At 44.2% G+C, this 13,429-nt stretch overlaps 1 protein-coding gene across 1 annotated transcript in view; it reads right to left on the bottom strand.

The window, feature by feature from the left end:
* The window catches only part of GRK3 (G protein-coupled receptor kinase 3), a 56,539-nt gene that overhangs the window by 18,377 nt on the left and 24,733 nt on the right, over positions 1–13,429 (bottom strand). Inside the window, exons 3-9 of the mRNA XM_033075742.2 lie at positions 11,013–11,086; positions 8,454–8,555; positions 7,595–7,669; positions 6,613–6,674; positions 5,553–5,604; positions 4,862–4,953; positions 2,238–2,337 (exon numbers count right to left, since the gene is read on the bottom strand). Coding sequence (XP_032931633.1) covers positions 2,238–2,337; positions 4,862–4,953; positions 5,553–5,604; positions 6,613–6,674; positions 7,595–7,669; positions 8,454–8,555; positions 11,013–11,086 — 557 coding nt within the window. The remainder of the gene's footprint in view (positions 1–2,237; positions 2,338–4,861; positions 4,954–5,552; positions 5,605–6,612; positions 6,675–7,594; positions 7,670–8,453; positions 8,556–11,012; positions 11,087–13,429) is intronic.

Here is a 13,429-nt window from a genome sequence, read left to right as displayed (position 1 = left end):
GAGGGGAAGATGGGGCCTGTGTCTTGCAGAAGAGGAAACCCAAACTCAGTGACAGTTTGTCCCCGTTACACCACAGTGACACAGCAAAGACACCAACGGTGACTGAGCCCTGCAGAGCCCAGCCTGGTGCCACCAGACCCATCCAGGAGGCTCCTGATGCTCTGCAGAGGTGCCTGTTGTGCTCCTGAACCCCCTGGAAATGTGGAAACTGCTCCCACCAGCTCCAGCACGGGAGCTCCCTGCTCCAGGAGTGCTGGGGAATGCCAGAGCTCGAGGAGGATTCACAGAGTTGATTACACAACCAGCTGTGTCATCTGCACAGCTGTTATTATGCATTTTGCAGAGACATCTGGATTCCCAATTAAATGACTAATTGCACTGTGATGGACTTCCCAGCTCCACTCTGCTCCTGGCAGCACAGAGCTGTCCCTGGGCACAGAACATGGCACTGCAGCCTCCCAGCTTCTGCTCAGGGATGGAAGGAATTCTCTGATTCCACCACCTTCAAACCCATCTCATTCTGTATATTCCTGCCCAGGTGTACCTGACCTGAATGAGCAGCACTTTGTACAAAACCTCTCCTCAAAGTTCTTCAGATTTCTGAGAATCTGAAAGAAATGTCTCTCTAATGAGCTGATAATCCTTAACAAAAGAAACAAATGGTTCCTCCTGCTGCTCCCCCTGCTCAAAGCCTCACTGTGTGCTGGCCAGTGAGAAAACTGCCTCCACCAGCAGCTCCTGAACTATTTTCTCTTTGAATCTCTAGACATGCAAATTCACATTCAGTGCTGGAGCCACAGAATCACAAATTAAAGTTAATGGGAAAATTATTACTCATTTTCCTCGATTTCTTGTCTAGTCTCTACTGCAGACCTACTCCCCACTGGTTTTCAGGAATCCTGACACACGTGGACAAACCACAACTTCTCTCTGGTGAGAACAGGTCACTTGATTAAAAAGTCTGAAGGGATTAATCACAAATCTCAGAATGGCTTGGCTTGGAAGGAACCATCCAGTTCCATCCCTTGCCATGGGCAGAGATCTCTTGCACTGTCCCACATTGCTCCAAGCCTGTCCAACCTGGCCTTGGACACTTCCAAAGATGGGGCAGCCCTGTATCAGGGTCCTTCCCATTTTCACAGGGAAGAATTCCTTCCTAATATCCCTCTAACCCTGCCTTCTGGCAGTGGGGAGCCAATCCCCCTTGTCCCAAATCCCTCTCCAGCTCTCCTGGAGCCCCTTTAGGCACTGGAAGGGGCTCTGAGCTCTCTCTGGAGCTGTGGCAGTGCTGGGATAATGCCTGGACTCGAGGATCTTCAAGGTCTGTCCCACAGAAAAGATCCTCTGATCCCTGGGGACAGGGACAAAGCTCACTGTTTGCTCTGTGCCACTGCAGGGAATCCTGCTCTGAGCCTGAACTAAACCACACACAATCCCTCCTGATCCCTCCTCCCTGCTGGGAACAGGGGCTGTGCTCCCACACCCAGTGTTTAATTCATGCAGCACAAGGTGAGGGAAGTGAACCTTCCTGCCAGCATCACCTGTAGCCATGGTAACCGTGGTGTCACTGCAGGGAGGGCACAGCCACCCCCAATCCTGCCTGCAATTCACTCCTCTGAGCCCAGCACACCTCAAACACCACCCAGCACCTGGCAGGGCCTGGCTTTTTGCACACATCATGATGGTTTCAACTTTAGATTCTGAAAAATCTAATTTTAATCCAATTTATAAATGGGCAGACTGGCTTGGTACACTTTGACTCAGCTGAAGTACATCAAAAACAAAAAGGGAAAAATTGGGTATCAGAGAAACAGGAAAGGAAGGATGAACTGGAGTTTTGTCTGCAGGAGCACTTTAGATATTTCACAAAACTACTATCTAACCATGGCAAACAAAAGGAATCTTTTTCACAAGACAGAACTGTCTTCTGGAAAAGTTTCAAACAAAAATACTTTAAAAAGGCTATTTAAAAAGTCAGGAGGGTGGGAGGATGAATTACCTCAGAAATGGGCACCCCCTCAAGGCTCTGCAGCAGAGATGCTCATTCTGTAGGACCCAAACTGATCAAACAAGTTTTGCTTTTCCCTTCTCATTTCAGACACATTGCAAGAATCAGGGGGAGGCTCCAGTGGGGGTTAATTTTTGCATGTCACACAAGGGAATTGATGGAATATGCATTGTATGTAACAGCTTTTATATTATATGGAAGAAAGAAAGAACCACATAGTGATACTTACTCCTGTACTGACAAGAGACAGCATAATTCTTTCATTTAAGGCTAATGTTTCTCCTTGCTTCATCTTGATTCTCTTCTTATCTAAACATTTCATTGCATACCTGAAATAAAAAACAATCATTCAGAAAAAGCCCCAAAAATCTCCTCTGTCAGGACTATTTACTGGCAGTCAGGCCATGCACATTCACAGGATGCTGTAAGCAAGCTCTTGAAAGGCTTAAACCCAGGACTAAAAACATCATTTCAGCCTAAACACAAAACCTCCAAAATATTCCAGAATTAACACATTTCCAGCAGAAGCTTCCTGACAGAGAAATGTGTTTTAACAAATAATTCCATGTCCAAACCATCACAGTGAGATAGGAATTACACAACATATATTCATTTTTCTCATACCTACAAGCAAGGATCTGCCATAGGAATTAAATAACAAATTCTGCCATGGTTCCATTTAATTCCAACACTTTCAGCTCTACCAGGAAAGTAATATCTTGAACACACACTGAGTTTTACATGGTTTTTTTTTTTCCCTTAATTTTCTTTCTACTCAGAAAAAAAAAGTCAGATACACACAAGAAAGCTTTTTTAGTCTTCTACCATCTGTGCTACACAAATTAATAAAATTTTGCTCACAAAGGATGTTACCCTAACAACCACCAACCACAGGAGGATATGATACAGGCTGGGTATTTTTCCAAGACATTGGGTGAGTTCATTAACAGACATCAGTGAGAAGGACATGTGTGTTCCTCCTCAGAACACTCCAAGACATGGGCACCCATGGATTTTTAGGAAATCACCACAACAGGGCTTCAATGCCCAGCCCTGGGGACTCACCTTGGCTCCAGCTCCCAAAAACAGCCACGTCATTCCTGACATCAATGTGTTGGGAGAGGGGGAGGGAGGGTGAATTTTAACTTTCCACACTGGGAATATATTCATGTGTTCCTGCTGAGGAGTCTGTGAAGGGTGAGTAAAAATAACCCCTGACCTGACCTGACTGCAGAGTGGCACTGGGGATGTTCAAGGCTGATGGAAATTTGGGTGGGAAGGGACCTTAAATTCATGAACAAGGACACCTTCCACTACCCCAGGTTGCTCCAAGCTGATCCAACCTGGCCTTGGACATTTCCAGGGATCCAGGGGCAGGCACAGCCTCTCTGAGAACCTGTCCCAAAAATCTGTCCCTCTCCCTGGAATGCTGCATCCAGTTTCTGGTCCCTCTCTAGAGGTGCTTGCAGGGGTCCTTGGCAGAAGCCTCAGGGGTGGGAGTGCTCAGTGAACACTGCTGGTGTTACCTGGGAGGGAGGGGAGGCTTCCCACGCTCCTTGCAGGCTCTAAGTGCAGCACAGGCAGCCATCTAGAGGGGATGGGATCTGGGTTAGGGATGGGCACACAGGTTTGGATCAAGAACTAAACCAAACCTCTACCCAGAAGCTGAACCTCATCTCCAGTTTTGCTTCAAATTTGAAAAAAGAAACTTGGTTTTCCCACGTTTTGCTTCCCTTTGCTCTATTTATATCTGATAAAAACCTGTCTTTTGCTTCACTTTTCCCTGTCCTTCTCACTTCCCAAGGGTTTATCCACCTCCTGCCAGAGCTCCACTCAGACATGGAGATGGCTGGGACTCTGAGAACTGCCTGCTGAGCGTGCCTCAAGCTAAATAAAATGTTTATTTTTGTACATGGACAAATGAATGAGTTGTACATGGACAAAAAGTACCAAAGCAAGAATAAAGCCACCGTTGTTAGCAAGAGCATTAATATAATGTCACTGCAGAAATACTGAATATAATAATAGCAACATTAAGATGACTTCCACTTGTTAAGAGTCAGAAGTTTATTATTATCAAGGATGTCAGGCACACACAAGTGCCAGAGGAGCCAGCAGGAACCAGACACAGGGCACCTCACACATGCCCTGCTCACTTGGGTGGGAAATGTTTGAGGATGAGCTGGGGACTAAAATTGTTAGGAGAAAAGCAAGATGAAAGGGTGGAGGGGTAAATAAAAAAATGGATTGATATTGAGAACAACTGGTTAAATCCCTGTGCTCAGAGCAGAACACAATGGGACAGTGATGCCTAGAAATGGAGATCTGATGATCAGGGGAGGTGTGTGAATGCTAAGATCACAAAAAGAATAAAAAACCACCCAGGGCTGACCCTGGAGCTCCCACAGAGAGCTCTGGGAAGCACAAGTGAGATATCCCCTTCCAAAAGGCAGCAGGGATCACAGCTTTCACCACACATGGAGCAGCACTGATGCAGCTCCCCAAACTGGGAACAGCACATGGGAATGGGCTCTGGCACAGCCCTGAGTGCCCAGCACTGGGGACAGGCTCCTGCAGCACCACCTGGAGCAGGTGACACCTGCATTTCCACTGGTGTTGACAGGACATTTCCATGTGCTGTGTGAGACTGAGCATGGCATGGAACAGGATCCAAGAGCAAACTGAGCCTGCAGTGAGCCAGCAATCAGAACCTCTGGGGATAAAACTTCATTACAAAGAACTTTACAGCAATGTGACACTGCTTTCCACTGATTTCCTAAGAAATGATTGGAAGGATTTCCTCACTAGTCCAGAGTTTACAATCACCTCTGCCATAGAGTGTTTGATACTCACATTTTTCCAGTGTCTGCTTTTCTGCAGCCATACACTTCACCAAATCCCCCTCTTCCTATTATTCTATGTACACTAAAATCATTCATGGTCAGCTGCAAATGGAAACAGAAACAACAAAACAAAACCTTCATTTTTCCAGCATTAAAAAAACCTTACTGTGAAAACATCTAAATGATCCATGAATGTGTTGAGATCCTCAACTGTAATTCATTTGTTGGAAAAGGAGCCCCTTATTGTTGATATTTCCATGTACTTGGAAGCACTACAGTGAGAAGTAGCAACAAGGGGAATGAGGTTGCTGTTCCCAAAAAGTGCCAGTCTGATTCAGGGATATTTTTGTTGTCACAGAGAAGTGAGAGGGACAAAAGCAGAGGCCAAGGGAAGGGGCTCAGAGGGTGCTGGGATCACAGCAGGGCTGGAGTGGGAAAGGGAGCTGGACAGGGATTGGGGCTGATAAACAGCAGCAATTCTGGCAGTTCAGCTCTTCAGCCATTAAAAAATCAAAATTCTATTAAGTGAGGAAGGCAGAGGGGACGTCCAGACAGGAATCATCAGGGCTGTGCCTAAGAATAGCAGAGCAATGACATCCACCACCCTCCTTAATGAGGCCTTTGCAGAGCAGGATTCAAAACTGAACATTCTCTTTCCTGTAGCAGCCTCTGACAAGATAAATATACTTGTAAGTACTTACATGAATATTTAGCTCTACATTTTTCCATTGACAAAATCTAGTAAACTTGTCACTGCAAAAGAAAAAAAAAAAAAGTTTAAAAGTTGTCTGAGACTATTGTGTAGAGTATTACAGGAAATGTCAAGACTCTGATATTTAAAATCTAGTCTGAGCTAGGGCGTGGGGTGGTATTTAATAAATGACAGCCTTCCTTTCACCAACTGTAATCTTACCCCCACCAAGAAAAACAATTCCTAGGCAGAGCACACTCCATGTTCTACATCCTTGGGAGAGAAAGAGAGCAGATAACCTTATCCCTGGAAGTGCTCAGTGTGTCCCTGCATGGTTTTCAACCATTCCAATCTGGTTTTCAATTTTTAAACAACTACATTTGGAACTAACAAACATTTAAATTACATCAAGAGAAAGATAATTATAAGAAAACACAGGCAGCTTGATTTATGTTAATGAACCTCCACATACTCCAAGGAACATTTTAAAATCATTTTATCTCAAAATAGGGAAGACATCAGCAATACCACAGGCTTTGGGAAAAAAAATAATAAAATAGTTGCTTATTCCTACATGAATAATTAAGCATTTATTTTCAAAGTAAGAAATAATAGCTTTATGGAGGCATTTTTACAATTATCACAGAATGGCACCAAACCAGTTTAGAAAATGGATTTGGGTGTTCCTGGGTGAGCTTTCCAGAGCCAGGCACAGGAGCAGGAAAGGGCTGCTCTGCTGAGCCAGATTTGTGTTTTCAATTCTTTATTACACCTTCATTTTGAGGGGCCCAGCCCCACACCAGAGATGGGCACCCACAGAATATCCCCAAAACCCCAATTCTGCCTTTTCACAGCCCAAACTCCAACCTCTCCCTGCTGTGACTGAGAAACCCCTCAGCTTTCCACTCACACATCCTGATCAGGATATCCCACAAATCTGGGTATTTACAAAGCTTGCTGATAAACTCCATTTGATTAATTGTGCATTAACACAACTGACAGCAGTACTGAAAGGACCTGGCTTCCCACTACATTAGGCAGGTAATTCAGGTAATATTCCATGTTCATACCTTTCCATAAATTTTTGAAATATTTTTCCTCGGAGACTATCACAAATTTCTTCTATATATGGCTAAAAAAGGGTGAGGAAACACAATCAGTATTTAAGCAGACAATAAATGGCTTTTTTCAATCCCATCCATTACACAGAACTCTCACTGGCCCCACACAGCTCCTGGGCTGTCCTTAAGAAGCCTCAATGAAGCATTTTAGCATTTTAGCTTTATTTGGCTTTTGGAATCTGAGCAGGTGCCCTGAAGTCAAACACAAAATATTTTCATGAGCTAGAAAACCTTAAGGGCTGTGGGGGCAAAAAAGTTACTCTTTCAAATATATTTAAACAATAAATTGCCACCCCTGTGGAATCCAAACTTCCCAGAGCTGCTCCCTCATCTTTGTGGTGCTTCTCTCCTCTCTGTCCTTGCTGAGATCAGCAGCTGGAAACCACAGGTGACTTTTTCCAGGGAATTCCCTCCCCTGGGTGTGTGATGGCCCCAGCTCCCCCCAGCACTGCAATCACCATTTTCCAGCTCATGGCAACAGCCAGAACAGCTCAGGAGCACAAGAGACACCAGGCAAGGGCAACCTCCACTTTTTTTCAGCATATAAAAATAAATTTAGATAAAACACACTTAAGCTTACAAACACCCCCAGGATGGATAAGACAATTTCTCCAGTGTTGCAGCTCAGCTCACCCTGACAGGATGAGCATCTTCCTGATGGAAAGTGATTTACCCTAAATCATTTAATGGCTTAAAATTACACAATTATAAAAACTCTTCTGTTCACACACCAAGGTATAGTTTGCTTTTCTAAATGTGCTTGAAAAATATTATAGATAAGAAGAGCAAATTGTAATTTTGACTTGGAAAAGCATTTCAATCCCACTTACACCACAGAATATGCACCAGTCCCATTTATCCTGTCTCTTTAAACAGTATCTAAAAAGTCACTTTCTGTCAGAGATGCTGAATGTTCAGACTGAAAGCTCACCTGGAAAAGGCTGGCTGGCACTTGTTTCTTGGCTAAATGTGTTTGTACATGATCTACAGCTTGTTTTGAGAAAGGCTTTTGGAAAAGAAAAAGGAAGATTTTAAACAGCTGGAACTGTCAGGAGTTTCATTTCAGGTCACAGCACTGTTGTTCTTTTCCCCACATGGAACCACCAACCCCAAGGGGAATCAATAGGGCCTCCCACAGGTATATTAGAGTGAATATTGTGTGAAATGTGCACAATGAGCCAGTAACAGGATTATTCCAAAGCAGAGAGGCAGGAGAGGGAAGATGAGGAGGAGGAAGGTAAAAATCAAAGGGGGTGATGATCCTCCTCTAACAAATCCATGAAAAATCCCATTTACAGGCATACCTCCAGAGCCAGAAGCAGATATAGGTTTTCTACTAATAAAATAATGCATTTTGGGGAGGAGAAAGAAAAAAAAAAAAAAAGCTTAAACCCTCCACTCAGGGTACAACAACCTGCAAATCCCTCTTTCAAATGAGAATATGTGAAACTGTTAAAAACAGATCAATGGGCCCAAAGTTCAGCTGGAGGAAATGTCTTTTCAGTGACTTTAGCCACATCTCTACACATACACCCTGCATTTATTTCATCCTTTTAAGAACAGACATTTAGTCTAAAGAAACATAAACCAGACAAATCTCCTGATACTTCCTCTGTATGCCACCAAGTTTAATAAAAAATGCAGCATGCCACCAACCTTTACACCTCAAAAAAAATTTAGAAAAACAAAAAAAGCAACCCAAACCCAGATCCTAGATTTCAAAGGGAAATCCAGAGGATGGAAGAGCAGATTCCTGCTGGCAGGCAGGGGGAAAGGGGCAGGATACCCACGTGGGAACAGGAGAGCAGCTCCTTCATGATGTAGGTGTCGTAGATCTGCCGGCTCCGCGACAGCCGCTCCTCCTCCGAGTCCAGCTTCTCGTACTCCTTGATCTGCACACAAGGGCAAGCACACACCACACATTTTCTTGTGGTTTCTCACTCATTGGGTCAAAACAGGACTTTGGCTGAAGTTTTGTTTTATTGTTTTCTTTACTGATGAAAAATCGCCTGTGCCAGCACGGTTACAGCTGGAATTTCCCTTTAATATTGGAATTTTTCAGCCTTGGCACAGCTGCCAGGGCACTGGTGGAGTCCCCATCCCTGCAGGGATTTAACAGGTTGGGGACATGGACAATGCTGAGGGAACAGTGGGACTTGATGGGCTGAGAGGGCTCTTCCACCCCAAAAATCCCAATTGCCTGACCACAGCACATCAGGTACAGATGTCTAAGAAAGATTAGAAAGCACATTTCACAATGTTCATATAGCTCAGCTACACTGTGGATTTGAACCCTAAAGGTGGCTGAAAGGCAGTTTTATAAAACACATTAAGTTTCTTCAGGTGAAACAACAGCAATCCCAGAAAGTTCATCTACACCACAAAACCTGACAACCAGAACAAAAAGTTTACTGAGTCTCAGGGTCCTCCGGAGCATATTTAGGGGAAAGAATTCTTCCAGGAGTGACAAATTGTAAAATAAAAACAAGATCTTTAGGGGAAAGACTCAGCTCTGACTTCCTGGACCTTCCCAGCATCAGCCTGGGATGCAGATACTGGCAGTGAGCAGATCTGCTCTGTGCCACAGAATCCCAGAAAAAACCTCCAAGATCACTGAGTTCAATTACCAAGAGACAAACTGGAACCAGCCTACCTCTGGAGGTGGAACATTAATTAAACTCAGTATCTTTCTAGCTGCACTCCTCTTGTTTGCTGACACGATAAAGGCACCAGTCCCACCCCAATTTGCCATCTGTGCTGCTTCCCCCTTGATACCAATTAATAATTAAAATGACTCAAAACGTCTTTGCCCAAGAAACACTTTTAATTAATGCAATGACACAAAATAATTAGCAGTACAGGAGGAAGCCTGATGGATATCTGATTGTCTTATTTGAGCACAACCTCCAATCCTTCAATGTTTGGTTGTTAAAGGACCCAACTCCCCAGCCAGTGTTGAGGAGTCTCAGCAGAACTCCCAGAGATCAAAAGGAACTCCTCAAAAACTGGGATCAGAATGCATTTGTTTTCAAGTATTTAGAAGCTCTTTTTTTTCCTTTTTTCCCCCTTTTTTCCTTTTTAATTTCTTTTCTTTTCCTTGTGAAACCGATCAGGATGAATCACTCATCCTGCTAAATGCCTGATCGTGACTCCAGCTGCAGTGATATGAAATCCCTGGAGTACAGAGCTCTTCTACATCAAGCAATTTTTAATGTAGCAATGTACTCAGATTATTCTATGTGTAATAAATGCAGCAAGTAAATCAAATATATAAAAAAAGGGAAAAGCTCCTGGATCCGGTATGTCACAGAGGAAAACACAATGAACCTCTCTTTAAATATCTTTAATGGGATTTTTCCAGAAGTACATGACAAAGCACTGAAATTCTTTTGAGGCAACACTTTGCTAATAACCTAAAAATATAATTTTGAATTGTTTCAGAGATAAAGAGGCAGCCAAAAATATCTTGCTAAATAATCTGGTACAACAGGCCCTTTCGGATTACTTCTGACAGTGATATCTTCAGGGTATAAAGAGATGGAAATGATAGAAAAAGATTCTTTATTGACAGCAGGTATCTGATCTGAGGGGGGGAATGGAGTCTTGCTGAGGACTGATCTCCAAATTGATACCAGCTGTTTGTGCTGATAGCATGAAAAAAGTTAAATTCTCAGCTTAAGAGTGAGGCAGCCAAGGCTATCCCAGCTCTAATGAACCCTGAGCATGGCCAGGTCTGCCCTGAAATCAGCACCTGGGAGAGGATTCACTGTTTTATTTTATTAAGGGCTTTTTTATTATTGTTTTATTCAGTGTCACAAATGTAACAGGGAATGAATGAATGGAGCCATGGAGCTCAGACTGTGCAGCAGCAAAGCTGGAGAGGGCCAGGACATCCCTTGGAATTATTGATCCTCTGGGATGTGCCCTGCTCAGTGCCTGTCAGCTCCTTCACTGGCTATCTCCTGACAAGGGACACAAATCATCCATCTAAAGTCACCTCTCGTGTCCCCTCTGCAGCCCTGCCAGCTCCTAAAACATCAGAGCAGCTCCTAAAACATCAGAGCAGCTCCTGAAACATCAGAGCCCCCACCCCAGATCCCTCCACAAGCCCCTCCAGCTGTACCCTGCTGCCTTCCCTGCAGGTAAAGGCTGCTGGGGAGAGATCTGAAGGGTTCTCAGTGACACCCCAACACAAGGAACTTTGTCCTAGATCCTTTTCTACCACTCCACACTGCTTCACATCATGGATCTCCTCCTTCCCTCTCAGCATTCCTGCTAAAGCAGGAGCAGGACAGCCTCCCCCAGCCTCATCCCCCTGCACAGCCCCAAACTCCACCACCAGCACTTACCTCTTCATAGAACTTCAGCTGAGGCACAGCTTCATCAATCTCATTCATGCAATAGTCTTTAAAGAGCAGAAATCCTGGAAAGAAAAACAGAAAAATCAGAACAAACTGTCTCATTATGCTGGTGACTTGTAAAAAAGCTCATGAAATCATCCAAGTTCCACCATGGTTGTATAAACCTGTGTGAGCATCCCCAACTTGCAAGGTTTAGGATTTTGATTGCCATCCAGCTCTTCATTTCCAGCACAAAAGGATCCCAAGCCTGCCTCACCTCCCACAGGTGTATTAAGCCCATTACTGCTTCCACCTGCTGAGGATTTTATGAAAAGTTTCCATAATGCACCAAAATATCCTGTTCCTCTTCAGACCATATTTTCTTCCTCTTTTTTTTCCCCCAGTAAAAACTAGACACTATTCACGTTTTGGGGATTTTTTGCAAGAGATTTACCTACATTTCACTGATGAAGCACAACCTCTTCTGCACTCCCATTTCAGAATTACCGGTTCATGTTACCTCTAATGGGTTTTATTGCTCAATAAATTACATCAGGGTCTTTACAGTTCCTTTGCAAGTAATTTAGAGCATGACCCCGGCAGGCTGCAGCTGAGAATCTTCCATTAGGAGAATTTTAATGCACTGTCACAAGCTTCATCCCATGTCTTTCCCTGCCTCTGAGCTGGCACCTGCTACCCTGGAATTTCACACAGCAATCTGTGTCACAAATGTCCCCATCACTGCCAAACACACCCAAAGTCCCTCCATCCCCTCAGCCAGACTGTGCACCTCCATCTCTCCTTGCCAGCCTGGCTTTTTGAGGACAAAAAGTGAAATTTTGGGAGCTGACTCAAATTCCTGATTTCCCACATGACGGAACCAGCGGCAGCACGGAGCAGGATCCTGCTGAATGGACTGAACTTTTCTAGGACAATGAACCAAAGATTGGGTAATTAAGAGACTGAAGAGTGGCACAAACAGCGCTGAATGCAGTGAAAGAAAAATCCCTGGCTTGGTCCCAGCTCCTGGCTGGGGCCCAAAAAAACCCACAAACAACAAAAAAACACAACAATAAACCACAAAGACAACTGTGGGAGGAGTGTGAAAATATACCAACACACATTTCCAGCAAGGCCACGCCAAGCATTCCAGCCCTGCTTAGTATTTTCCAAACTTTTTAAATTTAATTATGGCAGAGAAAGAAGAGGTTCCCAGGCCCATGGCACAGGGAACAATCAGGGGTTTATGCAGCCACAGGGCATGGGCTGCTCCTCTCCAAGGCCCCTTGGCACTGCACTGCAAAAACCCAGATAATACCCAAAATATACCCAGATATACCCAAAATATACAGACTGAGAGCTGGGGCTGCTCAGCATGGGGAGGAGAAGGTTGTATGGAATCCTCACAGCATCTCCCAGGACCCGAAGGAGCTAACAAGAAAGCTGCAGAGGGATTTTGTATCAGGAACTCAAGTGACAGGACAAAGGGAAATTTAGGTGAGATATATGGAATAAATCATTCCCTGTGAGGATGCTGAGGCCCTGGCACAGGTTGCCCAGAGAAGCTGGAGCTGTTCCCACCCCTGGAAGTGTCCAAGGCCAGGTTGGACAGGGTTTGGAGCAGCCTGGGATAGTAGAAGGTATCCTTGCCCATGGGACTGGAAGATCTTTAATGTCCTCTCCAACCCAAACCCTTCTGTGATTCTCTGATTCACACAAATCCAATTAGAGCCTAACATTCCCCAGACTGGAATTGTTTCTGTTTCGACCTCCCATTCTATCAACAGACCCTGCACTTCCCCTGCAGCACAAAGGAAATCTCCTCCTTTACTGCTGCTCTTGGATTGAGTGAAAAATGATCAGCCAGAAACTGCAGTTCTCACATAATGGCACAACGAAGTGACAGATGCAGCACTCAGTAAGTGACAGGAGTTTTAAGAAGTTCAGGGAGAGCTGACGAGGAGCACAATAAGCACAGTTAACAGCACACAGAAAAATAAGCCCAGGAACAGAAAGCAGGAATTAATAAAATGATAGCGTTAAGTAACAGCTAAAAAGAACCAGCAATTATTTATGAAATAAAGATGCTGACAGCTTTGGCTTTAAAGATTCCTTCTGCTATAACTATATAATTTCTGCAACTACCAGATCACTGGTTGTTAAGGGAAAGGAAAAATATTTTTTTAAGAGCTTCTTCTGGTAACACCAAAGTGATGGATGGTATCAATAACACACACAGAGAGTGTGAGGCAGCACCCAGCTCCTCTGGGATCATTTTCCCCTTTACCTTTGTATGGACAAGCCTAAGACAAATTTGCTTTTAATTGCACTGACTCAAATTACCAAGGCAAAATGTCTTTGAAGGAGGGATGAAGGCCACCTTTGAGGTTTGTAGTTCACCAGGGATGGGTGGTGGGGAGAGCAGA

The sequence above is a fragment of the Catharus ustulatus genome, chromosome 18 (assembly GCF_009819885.2).
Source record: "Catharus ustulatus isolate bCatUst1 chromosome 18, bCatUst1.pri.v2, whole genome shotgun sequence".
NCBI lineage: Eukaryota > Metazoa > Chordata > Aves > Passeriformes > Turdidae > Catharus > Catharus ustulatus.
Note: the sequence above shows the minus strand (reverse complement) of the source record. Positions and strands in the feature narration are given on the sequence as shown.